The sequence below is a fragment of the Anser anser genome (genome assembly GCF_964211835.1).
Source record: "Anser anser genome assembly, chromosome: 15".
NCBI lineage: Eukaryota > Metazoa > Chordata > Aves > Anseriformes > Anatidae > Anser > Anser anser.
In genome coordinates, this window is record NC_139736.1 from 11,225,458 (window position 1) to 11,252,022 (window position 26,565).

The following is a 26,565-nucleotide window of genomic DNA, read 5'->3' on the forward strand; positions in this document are numbered from 1 at the left end:
ACAAAGATCTTTAAGCCACCCATTGCGGCAAAGGGGAAGGCAAGACAGAGCTGATTCAATTAAAAGGAAAATATATTCTACATTTGTCCCTCCTTTTCCAAATCTAGTCAGTGAGATTCAAAGTTACTCACTTAACGGTTCTCAACCTGCGGTCAAAGGACCAGCAGCACCCTTCTGAAAATTGCACGGCATCACCTGGCCTCATCTGATAAACTAAACCAAGACAAATTCATGACAATGGGCTCTCCTCAATGCTGACCACGTTTTAGTGGTACTGGGGACTGCTCTGGATTTGTGGTGGGAAGACTGCAACCATGAGACAGGACAGCAAGTATCTACAAGGAGTCTGCCAAGTAAAATACAGCCACATCTCCAAAAATGGGTAAGAATTCCAGTGTGACAAGGGAAGAGTTCTGCAACCACTTCTGATGACCTTACAACATTGGCCTTCTCTTTAAAAATACTCATGTTCCTCAGGGTGTCCCGAGACAGTGAAGCTCAAATCCATAGCAAAGGGGACCTCAATCAGCTGCTGGAGGGAACTTCTCGTTGTTTCACAACAGAAGTAGTGCAAGGTTTGATATTAGCAATGTTCTTTCCTCACCTGATTTCTGAGACCCTCATTTAACCAGATGGATTTCAAGCGAGCTTCCGATGAGACCGGTTTTTTAATAATGGCAATGTTTATTCCAGTTTCTTTATTTACATTCATGGATGTGCGTCCCTGTCAGACCATCCCCCTCCACCACACAGGTTTCCTGGATAACACAGTATCACTCAGAGAAAAGGGCAGACACGGGTGTGTTCTGCACTCACCTTATCTCTTGGCCACAAGCAAGCCCTCAGTGCCCAGGGAAGGACTTCATGTACCACACTCCTGGTTCACTCTGAGTGAGTTATGGAGTACTACAGAAACTAAGACAAACACACAGCCAGGTCTTTCGTGTGTATCTATCTGCATATGACCCAGGGGCTATTTCTGTTATTAGACCTACATATACTGAAGATGCAGGATAATACAGGGGCTTTCCAAACTGTCAAAGCCTCTGATGCTTTTACAAAAAGGTTATCCTCACCATCCTGCTTATGTTTGGCTAATGGGAGGAGCAGCTCTGTACAAACTTCCAAATCCCTGGCTGCTCTACTCACACAGGATGCTGAACACAGCAGAGGGCTAGCAGAGAGATGGGAAGACTAGCCGGAGACTCCTGGGGCCACTGAACCCGTGCTCCCCGGCCACTGCACTGGACTGGGCTGCACAACACATGGATTTCATGAGGAAAAGGTAAAGCTTCCTCCAACTGGACTTCACATCTTAACAGCTCCTGGAGATCACATCCAAAATAGGAAAAAGTCACCATGGCAGCAGTGAGCTTTCCCTCCTCTTTTTGCCATGCCCAGCTGTGTTAGATAATAGCCTGATCACAGAGCCAGGAAGACTGTAAGAACAATGGATAAAAAATGAGCATATGCTCTGGTAAGCAGAGGTAGAAAGAGGGTAAACTGGGAAGTGCCTGCTTGCTTGTAAAAAATGAATTCTTCTTCCCTCCCCCAGCCTTGGCAAAGGATGCCTTGAGAGCTGGAAAACCAAACTTCATTAATGATGACTTACACCACTGTTAAGATTTCACTTTTACACGGAATTCCACCAAGAGATCTTTTCACGCACAACTGTGGTGCTGAATGTAACAGTTCAGCAGCTCCCCAGGATAGCTCACGACACTGACACCCACCTCTGTATTACCTCGTATTTGGCTCTGTGGGGAGCAGAAGATTAACAGGTTAATTTTGCAACATCTTCCCCATCTTCTTGCTAGCCGAGACCTCTCTTTCTGGGAGAGAACTGCAACTGCAGCCAGATGACATGCTCAGGATATATAACCCTCTGGTGCGCTGCAGGGGGTCTACCTGGTAGGTACAGGCACCTGGTATCACCACAGGCTCTCCAGAGTGACCTGGACTCCAGACTCATTCTCCTGGTCTGACAGCCTAGAATCATTGGTTTGGTTGTTTGTTCCAAAACCCCCCGAAAACATTCCACATAATTTATACGTTTCTTAGGCCTCTGGACAAGAGGGAAATTGAGGGACAACAGATATGTCATTCCCTTCATTTCAGTTCATCATTTCATCTTAAACAACAACATTTTAGTTTAGATATTTTAAAACTGGTTTTCTAATCTCTGTAGCGTACTAAGACGACCTAAAAACACTGACTTATCAGAGCCCAAGAGTTTGTTAGAAGCAGATTAGGTTTCACAATTGGACAGTTCCTTTTTATTTCAAGGAATTAGCCTGAGCTCTGTGATTTCCAGAGGGAAGCAAACTTTTCCTTTACTAAAGAATTCAGCAGCTGGAAACTAAATCCAAAAAAACAAAAGCTTTGATTTGCCCAAAATATCCTATCGTGAGCTTGACATTGTGGCAACAGCAGACAATCCTGCAGTACGATACAAACTGCACTAGTACAGACTGACTGCTGTCACCAGCACCTCCTCTGGAACTGACGTAGCTGAAACAACAATTGCTTTTGCTTTAGCATACAGAAGAGGAGGGATATCAAGAATATCAAACAAAAATGTATTTTTTTCCGAAGAATGGAAAATAACTTTAAGGTCTACATGAAGTCAAAGTAAGTTATTTCTAAAGAATTCGTCTTTGAAGCGGTTTAGAAAGGGAGCTGACTATCTGGGCGATCATCTTTGTTACGCGGGGACTAGAGATGAGGTTTAATACTTCTGGGGCCCCTGGCCAGAGATAAGCACTTTTCCCTCCACACATTCAAGAAGGGGTATAATGCAGTCACCCAGTTTAGCTTAGTGGGGCAGCAAGAACAAGCAACCCGAACATCCGTTCAAAACCTGGTCTCTGAAGAGCTCTCCGTAATTACTGTGAGACTGAATAGCTTACTTACTGATCTGTACTTTTAATTCATTGCTTGTCAGAAAGCAATTTGTTTTAGGGCTCCTTGTCAGAATAACTACAACGTTAAGACTATACTTTGTTGCATTCTTGGAGGGTCACAACTTTCCTCAATTCCCACAGGGACAGTATGACACCCATTCTGGATACCCTACAGAAAGCACAGAAATGTTAGTAGGACCTTTGTAATTATCCTAGCATAAAACCTCAGCAATACATTTCCTACAGACATTGTGATTTAGCATATAATTATGTCATCATTCGGTGTGAAGTAGAAACCAGGAACAAAGCACAATTAAAAGGATAGTGAGAAAAGAAAGCCATTCTAGACAGAGGTGATTATTAAGAACATTTGGTCTTACCCTGAAACCAATTGCTCATCAGTTAGAGGACATTGGTCTCTGAAATGGGAACATGGCCATAAACACAAGACGAAAACATAACAAAAGAAAATAAACGAGGCAAGTACACACCAAAAAAAAAAAAGAGAAAAGATAACATTAAATACTACGACGATCTATTAAGAGTTTAACTTCTGTAAAGGAAAGATAAGTATTGAGAAGACTCAAAATTAATGGTAGGTGAATTCCTGTGATATATTGCAGACTGAAATTGAAGGCATTTTAGTCCTCTCACTAACACTGGCTGCTGTAATGTGCTCCCACAATATGCTGCATTTATGGAATTGCATTTACACTGCACTTTTAAATTGACGCTTACCTCACAAGAAACAAACAAACAAACAAACAAAAACAAACAAAAACACAGAAGGTGTTGCAGTCTGATTTAGAGCAGATTATAAACGTCAGTTTGTTTTCTAGACTGTCAGTAGAGGTTTCGCCAAAAGAACATCCCATGCAGCCCCAGCTGTGTCAGAGCTCTTCACCACTGGTGCTAGTGCTTCCATATCCACAAGACTTAGAAAAAGAGGACAGCAAACACTTACTGTTCCACGCACAGCCAGGGTTATTTTTAAAGGGCTTTGCACAAACAGCTGCTGCTGCTCTCCCACAGGGATCTGAACAATAAGTACAAGTCTGTCCAGAACCACAGCACAAGCATGAAGGTAACTTAGGAAGAGTAGGCAGAAAAAGTTTTCACGGCAAAGAACCTGAAAGGTGTACAGAGCAAGGCTCTGTTAGCAGCTGCACTCACTTTTGTATCAGGGAAACAAATACCTATTTTAATTCTATCAACTGCTTGGTAGTTGTTTTTTTTGTTTTGTTTTTGTTTTCCAAATAACAAGGGAAAAAGGACTTTAGAAAAATGAATCCATAACAAAAAATGAATCTGATAAAAGCTTCATACTGTCCACTGTAGATTTCCACAAGTCACATTGAAAAGGTAGAACAATCCCAAATGACAAACTGTATACAACAGGGTGATATTACAGAAAGGATGTTTAAAGGGGTGGATGGCTGAAAAGAAAAGCACAGGCTTACAGAAAGGAAGCCTTTCAGAACAAATAACAAGGGAGAATACTGAGGTCCAGTGAAAGAGGGACAGAGGATACAGAAACATTACCACAGGAGGACTACTGTTTGATAGAAAGGGACATTTGAGTCCTTGTTTGTCAGTAACTTGATGGTTTTTTGTTTTTAGCAAAAAGCATGTAGCCAATTAATGACATCAATGCTGTCAAGCTTACTAAATCTCCCTCAGTTAGCCCGTTACGCTACTAAAAAATACAAAGTCTGGTGTAACGTATGTTCCCCTATGTGCATCTTCATTAGAATTTTTGCTGAGTATCTGCCCTCCAAAGAAAACTACAAAATGCACTTCAAACAAACTTAACAAAGCGTTATCTTCTGACTTCAAGAGTTGCTACATGTCTTTACTGCCTTACCTTTTTCCAGGATGGTGGGCATCTCCATAAGTTCTGAAGGGTATGTATTATTGATATAGCACTCAAAAAAATGAAGGATGTTTTTGGTGAGAGCAAATGATGAAAGACTGAGAAGAAGCCAGCAAAGAGAGACGCTTGACAGGTGATTTGCTTTGACAGTAACAGAATCTTAACAACACCTCTCTGTTGCCTGGCCATCATCAACACACCTTGAACACTTTTGTTGCTTGACTTGCTTTTAGAATGAAGAAAAGATCTGTATTCTAGAGACCCAAACACAGCTCCACTGAAGAGAAATCAATACAGCAGATACACACCAGTAACCTAGAGGCAGGACTGTCATGAATAAGCTGCACTTTTCTTTAAAAAACCAAGTATAATGAAGACCAGGAAACTCATGTCTGAAGGTCACAAGAAATCCAATTATGCATATAAGTATGGAAATGGAGAGTTAAGGCACCTGAACCGATCTCATTTTCTGAAGCCATAAAGAAATACATATACCTTAACTGCTCCATGAGAGGTAAGCTCAAAAGTAATCAATCTGGGTTCCAACAGCTTAGAAAAAAAGCAATACTGAACCTTATCTAGGATACATTTGATCCTAGATTATCAGTATATCATGGACAGTCATCCACTATAAAAGAAGATGCATCCAACCCTCATGAGAACTATTGTAGCAGCAAGAGAGATCTGAAATAACCTCAGTTAATGAACACAAACCATTATCAAACCACTCAACGTAGCAGACTGCCCTCTCCAAAGCCCCAATTCGTGCTGCCAAAAACATCTGTAGAGATTACTGATATGTGGTGATTTAAAGAAATCTTTTTGCCAACACTTCCTTGAGGAAGCCTTCCAAAAATAACACAAAACCACTTCATAAATTACTTTCATCCGGGACAACTTCAATAAGAAAATCAACACCACCAGAACACAGATAGGACTTCATGCTGACAAACCCTCTCACTCTCTGTGGACTACTAAACCGAGCATTTCGGGAAGAGAATTGCTACACCACTGCGCTGCACAAGAACAAACCTACAGGGACAGAACTGCCACTCGAGAAACAGGGATGGCTCTCACAAACCCAGTCGCTCCACTCCTGGTCTCTCCAGCCTTCAGTAGAAACATAAAAAAAACATTCCACACGGGAGCTCAGGAGCGACAACCAGACCACTGCTGAGGAATAATCCCACGGGCTCAGCGACAGTACTGGTTTTACAGTACGTGATATTTAAGCTCTTTCCTTCCCTCGTCTACTCACATAGGCTGTAAATCACATGCATCTCGCTCTCTCCAAGACCTTTTGCACTTCTCAGCCTCCACTCTCCCCTGAGGATCTCTTCTGCTCCACAGGCACCAACTGCTGTTACTCCTAATACAGACAGAGATCAAAACTCTGAGCCACCTGTTGTACACAGCTTTGAAAATCGCTTTTTGCTTTGTGCTGGAAGATGGGCTTGTGTACGCAAGACTTGCATATGGTTTCTACCTACATATGAGAGCTTCAGTGATTTCTTCTACTAGTTGCTATCGCTGAAGAGAAGGATATTTAGCTGCTGCATCAGTTGTATGGCTGCATTAAATGAATCTGAAAGCTGCTCTTCTGTATTAGGGCGAGAGACAGCTTTTTCAATGGATTTACAACACTAATTACACCGGTATTCAGGAAAGGCTTTTCAGTAAACAAAACTGACAGAAACCCAATTTTGAAAAACACTGCATTTCTGAACGTAGATGTATACCTGTGTAAGCAGCACAAGCAGTGTGCTGGACCTCAAGATCTGGCAGAGCAATATAGATGCTCCGCTCCTCCCACTCCCCTTTTACGTGAATAGCAGCTATTGGCAGACCCATAGGGGATAGTAATAAGGGCCTTCCTGCTAATAGAGCTGTGTTGGCTGGCACCTCAACTTCATGGATGTAACTATAAGGTTTATGAACTCCAGTAAACGTGACAACCATCAGCTACAGACAGTACAGTATGGATCTGTATGTACTGCTATGTAAGGCTGTACAAATAGCAATTTTTCTCTGAAGACCATCACTACAGAGCGGGATTTCTGTCTTAATACTCTCTCACTCAGCACTTCAGAACTGTCCAAACCCACTTAATGCCAATAAGCTGATACTTTGAGCTTAGGGAAGTCAGTTCCCTAAATTCTTTTAAACACTAAAAGCTTAATAACAAATACTTGACCCAAGAGACTTGAGCACTAGCCTTCAACCACCAATTTCTGGGCACTACTACAATAAAATCATTTAACTCTTTGTTTAATTTAGGTTACATGCCAGCACATTCAATCTACTTACAACCAGTCTCAGGAAAATACTAAATTAAGAGCAGTTTTCTCGTCTGACCGTAATTTGAAGTGATAAAAGCTCTTCCTCCACCACAGTAGTAGCCAATATTGCATCATACTAATTCAGCACCACAGACAACATCCAGCCAGCATAGCTCTGCATTATGTGTTTTGCCCAACCTGCCAAAGTGGAGGAGGCAACAAGAATAGGTATCAGAAAGAAGCTGGCTCACTTCCAATACTGCCTTAAATCTACCTAGGGAAATACTGGAGACAGCGTTTTTGAACAGCGACCAACAAAATCCCTGAGATAACCAACAGACGTGCACAGAGCCCTCCTAACATGCATACTAGCTGCTGTCCAGAGGACAGTCTGAAATGTCATTCAACAAATATCAGACTTAAAGACATGGTGTGGTCCCACTGGAGTTGTGCCCCGTACCACAATGCGTCCCATGGAGACATGGCAGAACACTGCATTTGAAGGTTTCAAAGGTATCAGAAGATGCAATACATACAAATGACCTCAAACAAGATGTGTTACATCTGTTGTACTGTTTTCATAAGGTCCCAGTCTTGGAAAAACATGCAAACTTGATGAAGTTTACTGTCATGGGTGGTTTTCATTTCAGTGAAACTATTCTCAGTCAAATATAAGAACAAGATTAAACTTCGCAAGTTTGGGATATTTATTTTTTTGAGGATAAGTGATGACAACTTCTTTTTCATTCTTATATCAGAGAACAGCAGCAACTACGCCATTGTTAATATCTGAAATTAAAAGACACATCTCAAAAAAGATCTGGAACTGAACTATGGCCCAGGTTTGTCTCATATCTGATAGTGATAAATTTAGAACAATGCAGCAAATTTCAGATTTTCTCCAAAAACTAATTACAGGGTCCATTTCTACGTATATGCATGCTGAACAACATACTGTCTATTTTCAGTGCATTTGTTACCCGCTGATTTCCTGAAAAAGTCTCTAAGTCTCAGTATCCTTTTGAGCTACTATTTCACTCCATGGATACACAGGCAGCTATATCTGGAAAAACAAAATTAGTTACTCATTAGTGTAGAGCAATTCTGTATGACAATTATATGAGCTAAGGAAGAATCTGAGGCAACTACATGATATATCCAGTTAGAGGTATGCAGGTAGAGAAAAGTGGAATTTTGCCAAAGGATTAATACTCCTAGCTTTCAAAGAGTAATACTGCCTTTCTAACAAGCACAAAACATCTGACCAATACCGTGCCCAGAAAACAACAGACTCACTAGCACTCGCTCGTGAGACGTTCCTCATTACCAAGCAGTAATTTGCTCATAACCTGGCATTAGAGCATCTCTTTGCAGGTCTTCTATACACTGTAAGAGAATTTGCCTGCTGAACTAGCAGGCAAGAGAAAGAGAGGCCATCTCCTCCTGTTTCAAGCTCAGACAAAGTGAAATGTTTTCTCCCTACCTGGAGTCCCCATCTTGATCCTCCGAGGTGTCACCAGAGCTATTCACAGCATATCGACTCCTTGGTTTATCTGAAGCAAAGAATAAAGACATCTTTTTTGAGAAACAACCTCCTTAAAGTGTACATTAAAGAATACTTGTCTGTGCCCTTTTAAAAATAATCTATAATCAAGCTCCAAAAAAAAAGTAACATTAAAAGTAAGAATCCTTTCCTTTTTAAGTGAAAATACCAGATTTTTTTTCCTTTTTTTTTCTATTTTTACTCATAAACACATTAAAAAATAGGAGAAAGAAACTTACATTTTCAGGGAATACAGAGAATAAAGCAAAACATACAAAGAAATAACTTTTCTCTCAAGTACCAGGTAACAGTTTGCAATTCAAGAGAGTGGAAAATAAAAATCTGACCAATTAATTTCCCTTATCATTACTCAGGTTTCAGCAGAATGATAATGCTCCAGAAGCCCCCGCTGTGGTGACAGATATCAAAATCTTTTGCAAACAAAAAGCAGGAGAGAGACAGGAGGGAAACTGACAGCAAATATATATATATACGTGTATATATATATTCAGATTTTTCTTATAAAAAACAGAGAGGGATTCAAAAATGACTTTTGCTCGGTAAAAAATTGCTCACAACCTAAAAAGGGGTGTCAAATCTCCCATGATATATGGCAGCTGGCAAAGATACATGCAGAACAACTTTAGGCCATGTACCACGTACTCACCTACCAGGTGACTCTCATGTTCAGTTTAGTACGTTCTTAATGAGGCCCAAATCATCAGATGTTCTTAGGCACCGAACTCACACTGAAATCAACAATCATTTCTAACTTACCTGCGATTACATTGCCTGGAAATGGCTTAGATCTGCAAGCAATGACGCTGTGATCCTGAGGCACCAACCGTGCTAAGCCCTCTCAAAGCCACTCTGACTTTTTAGTAGTAGTGCACCTCAAAGTGTAGGACAGAAACAGCCACGCCGGCTGCACAGGGCCAGCACAAGCATGGCTTCGTGTCAGCCATTGCAGACCCAAGAGAAGACTGGACAGAATTTATAGAATTTACAGAACATACCAAGTTGGAAGGGACCCACAAAGATCAAGTCCAACTCATGGCTTTTCACAGGACAACCCAAAAACCAAACCATGTGTCTGAGCATTGTCCAAATGCTTCCCAAACTCCAACAGGCTCGGTGCCATGACCACTGCCGTGGGGAGCCTGTGCCAACGCTTGGTGCACAGAGCCACCCTGTAGAGCCTCCACCCCTTCTTCCTGCTGGCAAGTACCGGTGGCCATACTGATTCTCATTTAGAGGCACAGGCGCAGTTATCCTACCCCTGGCTCCAGGCTGACTCTTGCTGAAGGCAGGTCTGAGTCCATCCCATATACCTTCTGGGGCTGGAAGCAATGGAGAAAGAGGTACAAGCGAAACTGCCTCCGCAGCAACTGGCTGAGACCTGAAAGGTCCTGTTTTCTTGTATAAATGAAACCTCCTTCACCTGATTATTCAACACAATGGACTGAAGGGACAAGAGGGAACAGCCTCAAGTTGTGCCAGGGGAGGTTCAGGTTGGAAATGAGGAGACATTTCTGCTCAGAAAGAGCAGTCAGGCATTGGGACGGGTGGCCCAGGGAGGTGGCAGAGTCACCGTCCCTGGGGGTGTTCAAGGAAAGGTTGGACGTGGTGCTTAGGGACATGGTTTAGTGGGTGATAGTGGTGGCGGGGGAACAGTTGGACCAGATGATCTTGGAGGTCTTTTCCAACCTTAATGATTCTATGAAGCTCCTTAGTTTCTACCCATTATTTGTTAAAGCTCACTTTGTCTCTTCTGAATTCCTTCTCCTAGGTCAGTATCTTTCCCCCTTCCACTTCCTTACTCTGCCTCCTCCATCCTCCACAGTTCTGAAACCCCCAGTGCTCCAGCTGATCCAACATCAACAAAACAAAAAAGCAACACAATACCGCATCGCGAGTAACACCAGTCCCTACCATGGTTCAAATTCACCTTCCTCAAAGATGTCAGCATGGGCACCTGCAGTCAGGGTACCTGCACTCAGCCCCTGCTCGGCATGCTCGGCCAGACAGACACCTCACACAGGACAACCCGGGGTGCTGTGCCTCCACCATGCCCTGTGGCAGCAGCCTGGGGACAGCCCGGCCGGTGAGGTGTGAGCACCCCATGCCAAGGAGGGGTGCACATATGGCTGCCCAGCAAAGAACAGAATAGAATCACTGAACTTCCTTTCAGGCAGTTGCAGAGAGCAATAAGGTCTCCCCTCAGCCTCCTCTTCTCCAGACCAAACACCCCCAGCTCCCTCAGCCGCTCCTCACAGGCCTTGTGCTCCAGGCCCTTCACCAGCTTCGTAGCCCTGCTCTGTGCCACGAAGATGCACGCGCCTTGCCAGGCAGGCCAAGGCACGGGGAGCTGTGCGTCTGCAGGCACGTGAAGGGGACACCAACCACCAAGAGACGAGCCTCAGAAGGGGGAGGACGCCTCTGGGGTGCCAAGACACCAACAACTGTGGGGATGAGGGAATGGCGATGCCACGGGGGCGTCAGGTGAGCTTGCGGGGGGGGACACACCAGGACACCCAGAGGACTGTGAGGTGGGCGAGGGGCCCGGGTGCAGGAGCAACGGCCGGCAGCAGGGCCCTGCGGCTCGGCTCGGCACGGCACGGCACGGCACGGCACGGCACGGCACGGCACGGCTCGGCTCGGGGCGGACCCCAGCGGCAGCGCGCACTTACTGGCCTGGGCAGCGGGGTGCTCGGCGCCGCGCTGGAAGGGGAAGCGGAAGAGCAGCTTGTTGCCGCGGCTGCCCGAGCTCACCAGGATGACGCTGATGGGACTGGTGCTCTCGCCCATGCCGGCACGGCACGGCACGGCTCGGCACGGCTCGGCACGGCCTGGCCCGCAGGAAGGCGGCACGGCTCGGCTGATTTCCGCTTCCGAGGACGCGGCGCCGCAGCCGCCGGTTTCCCCGGCCCTCGGAGCCCGGTGGGGCGGAGCTGCCCCGGTGCGGGGGCCCGGCACGGCACGGCTCGGCTCGGCACGGCGTGCACCCGCCGCCGGCAGCCACCAGGTCACACCTGTGCCCCACGGACAGCCCAGCACCTCACGCTTGAGCCAATGCCCTCAGCACAGCCAGCGCCTCACGCTCCAGCCTGGTGTACCCACTCCGTTTCAGTCCTTCACGTGCCTATGGTCGGTGCCCCTAGTTGAGCCCGACACCGCGAATTTATTCCAGCTCAGCACGCTTCCCCCGGCGCTTTGGACCCCAGCCAGCGCCTGTGGTGCCCCAGGGCAGTGACAGCACCCGTCCCACCGTGACACCTGGATCCCAGCTGGGGCGCCTGCCCTGGCAGCCTTGCACCAGCTATGGGAGTCTTGGGCCAGTGATTGCCATTGTTTGCAAAACCCCACACCACATCTGGCTTTCTGTGGGAAGGCTTATTCCCACCTCTTCCCATATGCCCACACACCCGTTCGCCACTATCATGTCCCATGATCTCCTTCAGTCGTTTTTAGTCATTCAGTTATTACAACTCCAGAACTTTACTAAAAGCTGGTTCCATGGTACGGTCATCAGCAAGCGTTCGTAACTGAAGAGCTCGTCACTCCTCACAGCTCAGACACTGAAGGATCTCCACAGGAGGCACGCATTGGAAATCAGTCTTCTCTGTGTTCATGGAAATGCACATTTGGTTTTGGTTTTTTTATGTTCATTGTATGATTTCAGGGCACTTTGCGGCACAGTGTGCACTGCTGATACAATTTGGCTTGAGATTCCTGTAAATTAATAGATTTAATGCCTCTAGCTTACTAATTGTAACATTATTTGCCCGGCAGCTGTTTTGGTGCATTTGTCTTATATTGTGTTCTAATAAGATCAGAAAACTATCAACGATTATGATAGAGGATGTCCTGGGTTTTGCATGTAAGTTCTTCTGTATTTGATTGCAATATTTAGATATTTGAATAATCTGAGGTATACCCACTCTGGAGTTTTCTCTGCAAGATTCTTCCCTGGGACATCAGGCAGAAAGATGGGTGGTTGAAAGAATGAAAGGGAGATGAGCACACGCAGCAAAGGGCTTAATCTGCACTGTCATTCTCTGCAAGGCAGGTGATAACAACTGAAGCAAGAGAAGGTGTCATTGAGGCGAGAGAGTTGTTTAAGAGTGATTAAAGAGCAGCCACATTATCACAGCAGAGCATTCCTCATGCACCGGTGCTGGGCAGCTATGTTAAAATTTCCCAGTGTGTCTGCTTCAAAGCATAATTTTACTTTCTTCAATTATAAATTACGGACATATATGCCATTTCCAGCTCTTGTAGATGAGTTTAGTTAAAGCAAAGCTTTAGAATATTGCATGCTCTTCGAGTGCTAGAGGGAAATAAAAGAATAAAGGCAAGATTTAGATTCTACTTTTAAGATTTCCAAAACTTAATACACTCCACATTTGTCAGAGTTAGAGCAGATATATATGCCACCATTTGTTATACACTGAAATTCCCCCTGAGAGGGAGGCAGGCCCTGTGCAGAATATGGGCTCATGGGGACAGTTATCCTTGATCTCACAGAGGTGCAGCCATTCAATTAGTCTGGATTTACAGTCAGGGCTCATGGAAATTATAATCCCACTTTTATAATGAGCAAACAGGTCTATTGCTGACTTATGGCTTTTATAATGAGAAAATCTGACAGCCTGCTTTTCAAGGATTAAAAAAGACCTATGTTAATATTAAAAAACACTTTTCTCACTTGCTGTTTGTTCTGTTTGTTCTTGCAGGAGCAGGATGTGAGAGGGCAGGCAGCCCTGAGGCCATGCTGCTGTGCAGGATGACAGTGTGTGCCAGCCCAGCCTTGCTGCTCTTTTCCAGGTCTTTGGTGACATTTCACAGATTCACGACAAAGATTCATCATCTGCACCAGGGTGCACATTCTGCTACGGATTTAAGAAACATAATTATGAGAAGCAGCAGAAAGAGAGGAAGGCATGTCTGATGCACTTTGCCAGAGGACATAGCTTCATGATGAACCCTGTGACCAGAGGAATAACAGCAGCTTTGTTGTCCTATTCATTGCATCGCGTAGGCCAGGACCTCCATGTCTCTGTATCCTGTGGGCAGCTGAAACAGTGGAATGGAAGAACTTGGCTGAGAAGTCCATGCAAGGGCAGAGCCCATCACTCTTCCTGTCACATTGCCACATACGGCTGTAAATCATACTTCTCCCACCAAGCATGTTTCTAAAGAGTTCCTGAAGCTGTCCCCAGCACAACCCTGATCCTAGGCAAGTGGTGAGCTCCTTCTAGCAAACCACTGTCACCTTTTGGCTGCTCTGGCTTTTGTGATAGTGCAAGAGCAACTCTTGGAAAATGAATTCAAATTCCGTGAAGATTTATACATATAAACCAACAAGCCTCCAGTGCAGGCATCACTCTGATCCTCGTACCTACACAAACCTTAATCCTCCAGTCATGGAGGACTGATATTCAGGTTAAACAGCTGGCAACAAAATAGGAAGGAGGTATTGTTGGCCTCTGCCTGGCTATATCTGAGTCACAGTGACTTCTCTCAAGCACTCTCACTGAGCAAAACTTGGAGCATTGCCATGCAGTGGGCAATATAAGAGGCAGCACTTTTGGGAGGAGACAAACAACAGCAGCATTATTATCAAAGTAATTTTCCTGTGGGAAATCTGCACTTTTTTTTTTTTAATTCATATAGTAAGAGGTAATGAATACAGCCTCCCTTGATACCTCCCTCCATTTATGCTATATAAACTGAATATAATATTTTCCTGTTATAGAAGAGATCTAACTTCATGTGAAGACACAAAAAGAAAAAAAAAGAAAAAAAAAGCACTATAAGAACATCACACCCCAAACCCAATACATGCTGGCAGTCGGGTTCCGGTGCCCAGCAGCACAGCACAGCCACACCGTAGCTCTCAAGAGAGTCTCCACGTTTGGTGCATGTGCCTGTGTGACATTTAGGGGAGCTGGGTGGTATGATTGCACTGGCACTGCTACTTTCATTCAGATAACTGTTGGCTGGATGTACTCCAATGCATACATGACCCAAGTACCACTAGATCCTTAGAAGGGCTTTCCTCTTAGCAGGACAACCATGTTTGGGGAGCATCGTCTGTAGCTGTTGGTAGCATTGTGAAACACAGACACGTCTTGGCAAGGAATCTGGCGTATACATATCAACCTCCTCAGCACAAATGTGCAAGGCTATTTGGGCAGAGAGCGCTGACGCCTCTGCCTGTACCAGCCAGCTTGCTGTGCGTTGCTGCCAATGCACAGTGGTGTGTACTGCTTTTGTGGTTTATCAGGGTGGCAGAGAGATTTACTTCTGGTTCATGTGCTGGCAGGATACTCTCTGAGGATCAGAAGCGACCATCTCCAGAAGGGTATTTCTTTGACATTTTGCCCACATATCTGCGATTACAGACCTGTGCTGGTCTTTCCAAGCCCTGAAGCTACAAGCTTTCTAGCATGGGACCAGGCTTTCCTGTGCATGTACAGCATGTAGCACAGTTTATACCAGCACTGTCTGAGGTGCTGAAGGCTACTTTAAAACACCAGGGATAACTAACAGTAAGAACCACACAACTAGAAATCAAAGAGATGCAGTATGAGGCACTTAGTGATGTAACTCAGATCTCTATAGGAGGGAACTGTAGGTTAAGGAAATAAACTGCTGGGAAACATCTATGTTAACTGCCTCAGGAAGCCCTCTGGTCTCAGCACTTTGAGATCCACAGACAGTAAGGAAACGTGCATCCAACCGGGTTTTCTCACATATACAAGCCTCTTTTTAGAAGAAATATTCTCAATTTCATAAGATCTCAAATTCATAAGCTCTCTCTCCCTGTATCCATATATCCATTACTACTGTTGCTGTAATAAGCAATATCAGTAGTGGAGTGGGTCCCTAATTCTTTGCAAGAGGCTGGCAAATGCCTGGAAGTGCTGAAACATGTGGCAAAATCTGCACAGTTTTCCAGCAAAGCAGGGTCTCACTCCCACTCTGAACTATGCTGTGCATCTCCCAGCCTGTTCCCAGCACTACCCAGGAAGTATTTAACATAATATTAGGACATGTGGTGGCCACATGAATTGGAAGTGTATGATATGCCACAGAAAGACATGGTCTGGTGTTCACATCTGTGAAGCAAGGTAACATAAAGGTTTTTCTCCAAGCTTCTTAGTATGCTTGAAATCCACATGCTCCTCAGCTTAAAGATGTGTCTTAATCTGCCATCACTGGAATTTTCCAGCACTCTCTCTCTGTTCATGTATCAATATGTGTCCAGACATTTTTTTCAGGCCACATAGCCATTATGTTAAGAAGCAAGAAGCTGATAACACCAGCAAAACAGAAGGCCAGTGCACTGACCCTTTCCGAAAAAGGCTCTGTTTCACGGGGAGATAAGAGCCTCCCACCTCCATGGGTGGGCCTCTGGAGTGACCAATGAATGTGGACAGACCCCAAGGTCCACTCTCCTCTGCCTCTTTATAACCAGGGCTGCGAGGGCAATTAGTACAAACCTGCTCTGTGTTCACTGCAAGGAGCCTGAGCCTGCATTCTCCCACACAATGACGCTCACTCAAGCTGAGAAGGCTGCTGTGATCACCATCTGGACAAAGGTGGCTACCCAAGCTGATGCCATTGGGGCAGAATCACTGGAGAGGTAAGTCACCCAGAACACCTTCTCCAGAGGGTGCCTCCTCTGAATTTGCTGTTAGGATGCTTCTTATGTAAATGTTGTATGAGTGAGATTCATACAGTCACACCGGGACTGATGAGAATTGCTTGATTATCTCCATGTTGTTTAATATGACTTTTTTTTTTTTCCTGGAACTACATCTGTGCTACTAAATGCTAATAGATGGTTTCAAAATCTTACAGCAAAGATACTTTCCTAAATAATCTTATGGGTTTACTTTGATTATGGCAATTCAGAAGAACTGACAGGTAGGAGCCCTAAAGAGAAATTCAAAGTCATTCATACCTGATGACCTAAAACAGAGTTATTACTATTAGGAAATGAACTTTCAGTGGTTTATCATGTAAGTTCTCATATAATGGGCATCAAGGGAATAGCTGTCCATGAGATTCACTGGGTACTCGTGTTTCATTGCTCCAATTGATACATAAAAAGCTGTTAGGAAACAACACAACTGGACCCTGCATGAACTACAGCACGGCAAACCAGTCATTCAAATTAAGCAAGCTGTCACAAAAAGGTTAATATTCTGGAAATTTTTCAGAAGTGATTGCTATTCAACGTTATTTAAATGTTATTTAAAATCAATCTAAAGTACTGTGATACTCCTGGGACTCTGAGTACCACTCATATTGATTCTGGTTTGTTCAGATCATAGTAGTTTTAAGACTGTAAGCCAGTCCTGGAAACTGGCTTACAGTGTAATACAGAAAATGTAGTGACAATTTGGAGCTATTATTTATTTAGAAAAATACATTATGTTTAAAATGTTTTTTTAGCATTTCATTCTTCTCTAGTATGTATAGATTAGCCCATTGTTTAATCTGTACATACTACAGAAGAGGTTTAAGAGCAGAAAGACCTTCTGATGCCAGGTTCAAGCTTCCAAAGCTCTGTTAACTGCTGAAGGAGTGTACTTCTGAAGCTGGTGGCTTTACAGTGTACTTGCCTGGAGGTTTTGTCAGATCATGCATGCCTTTTCCACTGCCAAACTTCATTATCATGTTCTCTTCCAGGCTTTTCTCCAGCTATCCCCAGACGAAAACCTACTTCCCTCATTTTGATCTCAGCCAAGGCTCAGCTCAGCTTCGTGGCCATGGCTCCAAGGTCATGAATGCCGTTGGGGAAGCTGTGAAGAACATTGATGACATTAGAGGCGCTTTGGCCAAACTCAGTGAGCTGCATGCTTACATCCTTAGGGTGGACCCAGTGAACTTCAAGGTAAGTGAACACAGACATTTTCAAGAATGAAAACAGACAGTCACAGAACTAGAGACCACAGATCATTTTGCTAATGGATGTTTGATCCCTGACTGTATGGTACAGCCTTGTCAACTCATGTTGCTGCTGGTTCCCAATCTGATTTTCAACCTGAGACTGGATCTTCTAATAAAACATCTGGTTCGGGTCAAGCAAAGGATTATTCAAGGTGCTTCTGTGGTTTGTGTTAGACAGATCTGAGTCCTTGCTGCCTTTGTTGTAATTTATCAATCTTCCTTACATGTCAGGTGGTATCACCTTCCCTGAATAGTTTTAATAAAATCTGAATTCCCTTTGGTGAAGAAGAAAGAGACATTTGGAAAGAGGGATTTATATCAAGCAGTGCCTTCTGCACAATACAAGAGGCCAGTCTGCTTCTTCGCACACTCTCCTTCTTCAGGCACTAACGTCACCTGTTTGGGACATGTATTTGTCATTCCAAAGCATGCTGGGACAAACCAAGGTCAATTGCAGACCCTCAGACTGGCATCTGTTACTGATTACAATGGAATTAATCTTGTTTTCCCTTACAGCTGCTTTCCCACTGTATCCTGTGCTCTGTGGCTGCCCACTATCCTAGTGATTTCACTCCAGAAGTTCATGCTGCGTGGGACAAGTTCCTGTCCAGTGTTTCTTCTGTTCTGACTGAGAAGTACAGATAAATGGCCTCCACAGAGGATGAGGGACGCGCATCCATGGCACATCACAGCTGCCAAGCTTTGGGGTATTCACTCCTTCCTATGCAGTCCTCTCAAATCCCCTATGCAGGGGCTTGGTCATCTGCAAACCACAATAAATAATTCAACTGTGAACTATGGTCTCTGTGCTTTCATCTTCACACGTTCCACTTACACCGTAGCGTTCAGGTAGGGGTGTCCTGAAATCTCTACATAATATGGAAAGGAAAATGGTAAGCTGTTTAAGTTCACGTACATAGCAAAAATAACATACCGTTGAGCAGAATCCCAGAAGAGACTAGAGCCCTGTGACTGCTACTGCTCAGAGTTCAGAAGGTAGGTCCATCCAAGATAAAGCTGATTAGGAAACATTCTTTTACCCTTCTAGGATATTGAATGGACCCAGGCTTTTCATTTGGCCTCTCCAAAATCCAGCACAGCTTGTTCTGAACAATAGCTGCATTTCATATGGTGGGATGTGCACAAGGTGATGCTGGGCATTGTATTTGCATGCTGTTCTTCACAGGGTCTGGTCAAGGTATCTGGTGTTTCTTGAACACCTTGGGCTATCACACCTGCTAGTCACATCTGTTTGGTAAAGGGACCATCCTGTCAGCTTGATGTTTCCTGTTTTTATACTGGGAATTTTGCATGCATTTGAAATTTGGGAAAACTAGTGGCCACTGGAGTGAACACATCAACACTGGAGTGTTGATGACATCTGCGGGACCAGAAATTATGAGTGTTTGTCTGGAAAAAGGTGACGGAAGAATACGGGTCACCTGTATTGCTGACCTGTATCAACAGTCAGCCTGGGGGGAGGCATGAATCTTCCATACATACCTACTCACGCCTCACTAGCCAAGGCCCTCCTGACTCCCACTGACTCCTTCCCAGCTCCCAGATGTTAAAAGATGTGAGAGCTGTTTTGTTTACGTCCTTGCTTCCTCTTCCAAAGTCTTCCCAAGACTTACAGTGATGCATCACTTCTTCATGAAAATACAGGAATTTTTAGAGCGGTTTGAAAATCAAAAGCCCCTTCATTTGTTGGTGTATTCTCTACCTAAGTAAGCCATATGCTATGGGCATGCCAAAGACTAAATAAGCTTCCCACACATGTGGAACAAACTGAACGTATAGTGCATCTTAGAAAGGATCTGTGTCTAAGGACTGAGTGACCCCTGTTTCTTTTGCTGAGCTATATCCCTGCTCTTTCAGTGAGATATTTATCAAGTTACATTCACTGTCCATGTGTGTCTCAGAGGAGTTTTGACGTGAAAAGATGGGTGCAAAGTCTTAAGCAAACTCTGATCAGCAAGCCTGAATTGGTGCAGTGAGCTGTAGTGTTCATCTAATTTACAAAATTTAGGCTCTGTATTTGGGTAAGTGTGAGAGAGAAGATGCAGAAGGTCTGAAACCATCAAATTGCTCTAAACCTGTTGAAGTCTACCACAGCATTTTCTGTGACCAGTAAGTTTTTAAAGCATACTATACTGGTGGGGTTTTGGGTAGCTCAGAGGTTTAAATCAACAACTTACATGGTAGAATCATAGAATCATAGAATATCCCAGGTTGGAAGGGACCCATAAGGATCATCGAGTCCAACTCCTGGCAACACACAGGTCTACCCAAAAAATCAGACCATGTAACTAAGAGCACAGTCCAAATGCTTCTTAAACTCCGACAGACTCGGTGCCGTGACTATGTCTGTGGGGAGCCTCTTCCAGTTCACGACAACCCTCTCAGTGAAGAACCTCTTCCTGATATCCAGCCTGAACGTCCTCAAGTCAGGGGGATCTGGTAGGTCAACACCTGGTATATCCCTAAACCCACACTTGTATCAATGACTTCACACAGAGATAAATGAAAGATAAGACAGTCCTCAACCACCACAGGCCCTATGGAGTGTCCTAGCATTTATGGAGAGGCAGGAGCACATACCGGGGTGGGAATGAGGCAACAAGTGCAGGCCTGACAATCATGCAGGTATGGACCTACAGTGATAGGACTAGAGGGAATGGCCTCAAGTTGCACCAGGGGAAGTTCAGGTTGGAGAATTTTGGAGAATTTCTTCTCAGAAAGTGTAGTCAGGCATTGGAACGGGTTGCCCAGGGAGGTGGTAGAGTCACTGTTCCTGGGGGTGTTTAAGGAAAGGTTGGACATGGTGGTTAGGGACATGGTTTAGTAGGTGATAGTGGTGGTAGGGTGATGGTTGGACCAGGTGATCTTGGAGATCTTTTCCAGCCTTTGTGATTCTATGATTCTATGGTTCCATGACTTTGGAAAGACAATGTGCCAATGAAAGAGGTTCTTCCCCCACCCAGATTTCTCTGGGCTGATGGAGAGATGCCTTTCCCACAGCAGGTCCATGGCATTACCTGCAAGGACTTGCCCCAAAGGTTGTCCATGGCTCTAGCTCAGAGGCATTGGGAGCGTGCAGAAAGCAAAGGCAGCACGGGGAGGGGAGGTGGCCCGAGCGATCTTTGCTCAGAGTGGGCTGCATGTGCCAGAGGCTGGAGGACAGGAGGGCCAGGGGCAGGTGTGGGACCCACCCTGACTCAAGTGACAAAGAGCCAAGCAGGGCTTGGCGAGGGGAGAATGGCATATCTGGACAGGAGCACTGGCAAGAAAGACCAAGGCTGTGGCTGGCCTGTGGCACCCATGGGATGTGCTGATGGCTGCTGTTGACTGTAAGGCGCAGCCCTGCTGGGTGCTCTCCCCAGCCCCAGGCCTGGTGAGGGGCTGCCTCAGATCCCTTCTGCCTGCTGCGGCAAGGCCACCTGCGGGGGCCAGCCCAGCTGGAAGGACAGAGCAGGGCAGAGCAGAGCAGTGGTGCCCCATCTGGGCCCCCCTTGGGGACGGGCCCCCTCCAGGGAAGCTGGGGCCCCCCAAGGAACTGCTGCAGCCTCTCCCTGGTCCCGGCACTGCGAGGCCTCAGCCCCTCCACCCCTCCACGCTGATAAGATAAGGCCAGGGCGGGAGCGCAGGGTGCTATAAGAGGTCGGCCCCGCGGGTGTCTCCACCACAGAAACCCGTCAGTTGCCAGCCTGCCTCGCCAGCTGCCGCCATGCTGACCGCCGACGACAAGAAGATCATCGCGCAGTTGTGGGAGAAGGTGGCTGGCCACCAGGACGAATTCGGAAATGAAGCTCTGCAGAGGTGTGGGCTGGGCCCAGGGGGCCCTCATGGGGTGGGCAGCAGGGAGCAGGAGCCCTGCAGTGGGTGTGGGCTGGGACCCAGAGCGCCATGGGGTGCGGGCTGAGCCGGGCAGAGCAGCAGGGCAGCAAAACTGACTGGCCTTGCTCCGGCAGGATGTTCGTCACCTACCCCCAGACCAAGACCTACTTCCCCCACTTCGACCTGCATCCCGGCTCTGAACAGGTCCGTAGCCACGGCAAGAAAGTGGCGGCTGCCCTGGGCAATGCTGTGAAGAGCCTGGACAACATCAGCCAGGCCCTGTCTGAGCTCAGCAATCTGCATGCCTACAACCTGCGTGTTGACCCCGCCAACTTCAAGGCAAGCGGGGGCTAGGGTCCTTGGGTCTGAGGGTCTGGGGGTATAGGGTCTGGGGGTCCTGGGGTCTGAGGTTCCTGGGATCTGGCACTGCTGGGGACTGAGGGCCAGGGTCCTGCGGTCCTGGGTACCATGGTCCTGGGGACCAGCAGGCAGAGAGCAGGGGCTGGGATTGCATCTGGGATGTGGGCCAGAGGCTGGGATTGTGTCTGGAATGGGAGCTGGGCAGGGGCTGGGGCCAGGGTGGGCTGGACTCAGGGCCATCCGTCCAGGGCAGGGGTACTAAGCCCTGGTTTGCCTTGCAGCTGCTGTCGCAGTGCTTCCAGGTGGTGCTGGCCGTGCACCTGGGCAAAGACTACACCCCCGAGATGCATGCTGCCTTTGACAAGTTCTTGTCGGCCGTGGCTGCCGTGCTGGCTGAAAAGTACAGATGAGCCACTGCCTGCACCCTTGCATCTTCAATAAAGACACCATTGCCAAAGCACTGTGTCCGTGTGTGCTGGGACTGGGCATCGGGGGCCCCAGGGTGGGCTGGGTTGCTTCCCCACATCCCTCAGAATGGAGAGATCTGCTGGCGGGGCTGGCTGTGGTAGTGGGGAGGAGGCACTGGCCCTGGGGTCCATGGCTACTCTCCAGGGCCCTGCTCACTCTCCCATTCCAGCTTGGGGCCTGCCCAGTTAAACACAGTCCTGAAGCTGGTAGCAGGACCTTGGGGACAGAGCTCAGCCTGTCACCTGCCTGTGCCTGCAAACCTTGGGTGTGGGGTAAGGGTATGTGAAGCCAACCATGGTTCCTGGATCTCCTTGAAGGATTTTCCATGGGGAAGGATTAACCCTTCCTGGCTCTGTCACCATGACTGTTTAGGATTTGATTTGGGATGCTGTGGGAGCTAAGTGCCTGCATGAGCTCCACAGGCAATCAGACAAGTTCACGGAGTGACAAAAAATCCACTGTGAACCATGAAGTACAAACACTGCTCTTGGTCTCAAGCCCCTGAGCCACAAATCCCTAGCAAGTGCCTGGGAAGTGTCCCCCTCCCCTGCCCTGGGTGTCTGCTCCTCCCATGGCATCTGGGGAGGGTGCGAGCTGGTTTCTGCGGAGCTGTACTCCAATGCCACTGGTTTCACATTCTTGGAGCCTGAATCAAAACCAAACCAAACCAAAACAAAATCATTGGCTTTAGATCTGAGGGAGGTGATGGGTTATAAGATATTAAACTAGCCCAGGGTTTATTCTGCATTGTGTCACCAGAGGGAGGTAACAAGAGTTTGTGAGGGATGAAAGAAGGTGCATCAGGAAAGCAGTGGCTGAGTGCAGGCCACTGGGCATACTGGGACCCTGCATGCACAGAAACGGCTCTGAGGAGTCCTTGTGCCATGCTGGCTCCTGCTTTTGTGAGGGCACTCATGAACACACAGTGCTATTCCTCCATGCTCTGAAGCATTATCTACATGTATCTGTCTCCATGTTCATTTAGTCCCAAATATTCCTGTGCCTTCAGTTTGAAGGGCTCATCCGCTTTTGCAGTTTGCCCCACTGATGTGTGCACAGGATGAAAACACTCTGCCCTGCCACTCTTTCCCTGGGCTCTGCTCCCCCCTCCTCCCATGCTCTGACATGGTGCCAGGTCAAGCTAATCTCCCCCAAACACAAATGATAAGAACCGCTGGCCACGGAGGAAACACGGGTGTGAACTGTCCTCCACCCGCCTGCTCTCGAACCTACTGGAAGCACTGCTGCCCTCACCTTGCCAGCTGTCCTCATCTTCCTCACCCTCCTCGTCTTCCTTGCCCTCCTCGCCTTCATCATTCAGGGTGCACAGGACTCATCATGGGCCGCTGTGGCCCTGCATGCCTTCTTTCCTTCCCCAGCTGTCGGCTCCTGCTGCTGCAGGCTGGTGCTTGCATCTGTGCCTGGTGCTGACCCCCTGGATCTGCTGTGTGTACCCCGTTCCCAGGAGCCAGGGAATTCTCCAATTGTGTCAGCACGTACCCTAAACTAAACCTGTGCCAGCACAGACCCTAACCCTAACACTAACCCCAAACCCAGCTCCTGCCAGGGTTGGAACCCACCAAACCCAACAATAACCCCAGATTGTGCCGGGGTCAGTCCCCCTGAACCCTAACCGCAATCCCAGCTCATGCTGGGGTCAGACCCCCCCAAACTGTAACCCCAATCCCATCTTGTGCTGTGGTCAGACCCTCTTAACCCTAACCCTATCAGACTCCTCCAACCCTAAATCTAACCCCAACCCGAATCCCAGTTCATGCCGGGGTTAGCCCCCCCCAAACGCTAACCTTAATCCCATCTCATGCTGGGGTCAGACACCCCTAACGCTAACCCCATGAGACTCCCCCAACCCTAACCCTAACCCTAACCGTAACCCTAACCAACCCTAACCCTAACCCTAACCCTAACCCTAACCCTAACCCCAATCCCAGTTCATGCCGGGGTCAGCCCCCCCAAACCCTAAACCTAAACCCATCTCGTGCCGGGGTCAGACCCCCCTAACCCTAACCCCAACCCCAGCTCATGCCGGGGTCGGCCCCCCCCGGCGGTGCTGGTGCCGCAGGCGGGGCAGGGCGGCGGCCCCGCCTGGCCGAGGTCCAGCCGCGGCGGGGCGGGCGGGGGCGGGCGGGGGCGGGCGGCGCCCGGCCCGGCACGGAGATATAAGGCCGGCGGCGCCAGTGGGGGCACCCGTGCTGGGGGCTGCCAACGCGGAGCTGCAACCATGGTGCTGTCTGCGGCTGACAAGACCAACGTCAAGGGTGTCTTCTCCAAAATCGGTGGCCATGCTGAAGAGTATGGCGCTGAGACCCTGGAGAGGTAGGTGTCTGTCCCCGTCCTCCGTCTGTCCCTGATCCTCTCCTCTCCAACCCCCTGCTCTCCCCCACCATGACTGTCCGTGTCCTACCCCACCCGGTTTGTCCCCCCATCTGTTGATCCCGCTGGCCCTGACTCGCTCTGCTCCACAGGATGTTCACCGCCTACCCCCAGACCAAGACCTACTTCCCCCACTTTGACCTGCAGCACGGCTCTGCTCAGATCAAGGCGCATGGCAAGAAGGTGGCGGCTGCCCTAGTCGAGGCTGTCAACCACATCGATGACATCGCGGGTGCTCTCTCCAAGCTCAGTGACCTCCACGCCCAAAAGCTCCGTGTGGACCCTGTCAACTTCAAAGTGAGACTCTAGTGACTTCCCCCTTAGCTCCTCTTCCGCACCCCTCCTGGGCCATCTGGCCACCCCTTTACCTCCCCCACTCGCTCACCATCTCCTTTTGCCTTTCAGTTCCTGGGCCACTGCTTCCTGGTGGTGGTTGCCATCCACCACCCCTCTGCCCTGACCCCAGAGGTCCACGCTTCCCTGGACAAGTTCCTGTGCGCTGTGGGTACCGTGCTGACTGCCAAGTACCGTTAAACGGCACCGTGGCTAGAGCTGGACCCACCCTCTTGCCAGCCTTCCAACAGCGAGCAGCCAAATGATCTGAAATAAAATCTGTTGCATTTGTGCTCCAGCCCTGGTGTCCTGCTCTGGTTGTTCCTCCATGGGGAGGGAGAGGGAGGGAGCGGCTCTGTGCACCTGAACTGGAGATCCCCTGAACCAGGTGGGCACGCACAGGAAATGGGTTCTGTCTTCTTCACTGCTTGGAGAGGAGAAGGTGGTTGGGTGGTGGTGCCTAGGAGGCAGACAGTGCTCCGCCAGCTGCAGGCATGAGCAGAGCATTTCTAGGCACTAGTGGAGAGGAAAGGCCAGCAAGTGGCCAGAATCTGGTCCTTGGGAGCTCCCTGCAGCCCTGGCCTGTCCTGACCTTCCCACCAGAGCACCGTAGTCACGCCGGGATCCTTCGAGTTGGGGTGGAGAGTCCTGTGCACCCCTCACCACAATGAGGACAAAGTTGCATGGGAAGGGATTACCTCATCCTGGAAGCGCTTGCAGGAGACTGGAGGACAGGCAGTTCCTGGCACCTGCAGCCAGCTGTGTGATGGCATAGTGAGGACACCCTGTGCAGGGACAGCTTTCCACGCAGCCCCACAACTGGCTGTACAATGCTTGTAGGACTTCTCTGTTCTCATTTAATAATGCAGTGCTAGCGTGCTGCTTGGTCGGGGTGCTGGGGACACACTGAGGGGACAGCAGGCGTGAGTGACTCCGAGGGGAGCCCTCAAACGCCTGGGGCTCAGCCCCAGATCCTGCTCTTTGGGATGGAACCTCAGCAGTATAACGTCGGGGCAGGAAAAGGAGAGCAGGCTGTGAAGCAGCACTGGGGGCTCTGTGTAGTCCCCAGCCCTTATCGTGGCCAGCAGTGAGGCTGTGGGGTGGCCGTGGCAGGTGGGGGGCTGCAAGTGGCTGATAACAGAGTCGCATGGGCTCTCTTCCAGCCTGTGGGTGTGGTAAGAGACCAGGGCAGCAGATAGTCGGGGGGGGCGGGGGGGGGAAACGGACCTAAAACCTGCCAGGTGCTGAGTAACTGTGTCCCATCCCTGCCAGGGCTCCGAAGTGCTTGGTGCAGGGATGAAGGTTCAAGAAAGCCCTGGGGCGGCCAGCACAGCAAAGCCACGGCACGGAGCCAACTTGAAGTTGTCACAGGCCCCCTTGCTCCCTGGCCTGTGTGCCACACCGGTGGGTCTGGGTGGAAGGATGGACACTTGCCCCAGCCCCCTGCAGCCTCCAGTGACTGTCAGTTACTCTTGCAAAGCAGCAGCCTCAGGCATCACCACCCTGTGCTGAGAAGACAAAGCTGCTGGGCTGCTCCAAACTCTGTTGCAGGGGATCCTTGCAGTCCTGAGCATGGCAAACCCAATGCGTGTGCAAGAGGCAACACATGGGTGA

The 26,565-nt window shown here is 48.0% G+C and overlaps 4 protein-coding genes across 11 annotated transcripts in view; 3 read left to right on the top strand and 1 right to left on the bottom strand.

Annotated features, from left to right (window-relative positions):
• NPRL3 (NPR3 like, GATOR1 complex subunit) overlaps positions 1-11,978 on the bottom strand; it is a 50,122-nt gene extending 38,144 nt beyond the window's left edge. Inside the window, exons 1-3 of one of the 7 annotated variants that reach the window (XM_083800803.1) lie at positions 11,289-11,978; positions 8,539-8,608; positions 6,035-6,145 (exon numbers count right to left, since the gene is read on the bottom strand). In XM_083800803.1, the coding sequence (XP_083656929.1) occupies positions 6,035-6,145; positions 8,539-8,608; positions 11,289-11,406 (299 nt within the window). In that variant the 5' untranslated portion in view covers positions 11,407-11,978. Of the gene's footprint in view, positions 1-1,612; positions 1,758-3,283; positions 3,323-6,034; positions 6,146-8,538; positions 8,609-11,288 lie in introns of those variants that run through there. The other 6 variants (XM_083800804.1, XM_083800809.1, XM_083800807.1 and 3 more) reach the window with 6 other exon arrangements.
• A 1,368-nt stretch (positions 11,979-13,346) lies between these two features.
• LOC310882285 (hemoglobin subunit pi) lies at positions 13,347-18,357 on the top strand. 2 transcript variants are annotated; one of them, XM_083800814.1, is made up of 4 exons: positions 13,347-14,225; positions 16,082-16,249; positions 17,302-17,506; positions 18,079-18,357. In XM_083800814.1, exons 2-4 carry the CDS (start codon positions 16,155-16,157, stop codon positions 18,205-18,207), a joined length of 429 nt encoding a protein of 142 aa, XP_083656940.1. In that variant the 5' UTR covers positions 13,347-14,225; positions 16,082-16,154; the 3' UTR covers positions 18,208-18,357. The 2 variants fall into 2 exon arrangements, with proteins under 2 accessions (XP_083656940.1, XP_083656939.1); XM_083800813.1 differs by lacking the exon at positions 13,347-14,225 and having other exon boundaries at positions 15,711-16,249.
• A 2,842-nt stretch (positions 18,358-21,199) lies between these two features.
• On the top strand, positions 21,200-22,216 carry LOC310882288 (hemoglobin subunit alpha-D). Its single transcript, XM_083800817.1, has 3 exons — positions 21,200-21,381; positions 21,534-21,738; positions 22,041-22,216. The coding sequence occupies exons 1-3, from the start codon at positions 21,290-21,292 to the stop codon at positions 22,167-22,169; spliced, it is 426 nt and encodes a 141-aa protein (XP_083656943.1). The 5' UTR covers positions 21,200-21,289; the 3' UTR covers positions 22,170-22,216.
• Positions 22,217-24,400: 2,184 nt separating this feature from the next.
• LOC310882287 (hemoglobin subunit alpha-A) lies at positions 24,401-25,249 on the top strand. Its single transcript, XM_083800816.1, has 3 exons — positions 24,401-24,561; positions 24,711-24,915; positions 25,024-25,249. The coding sequence occupies exons 1-3, from the start codon at positions 24,467-24,469 to the stop codon at positions 25,150-25,152; spliced, it is 429 nt and encodes a 142-aa protein (XP_083656942.1). The 5' UTR covers positions 24,401-24,466; the 3' UTR covers positions 25,153-25,249.
• The last annotated feature ends 1,316 nt before the right edge of the window (positions 25,250-26,565 follow it).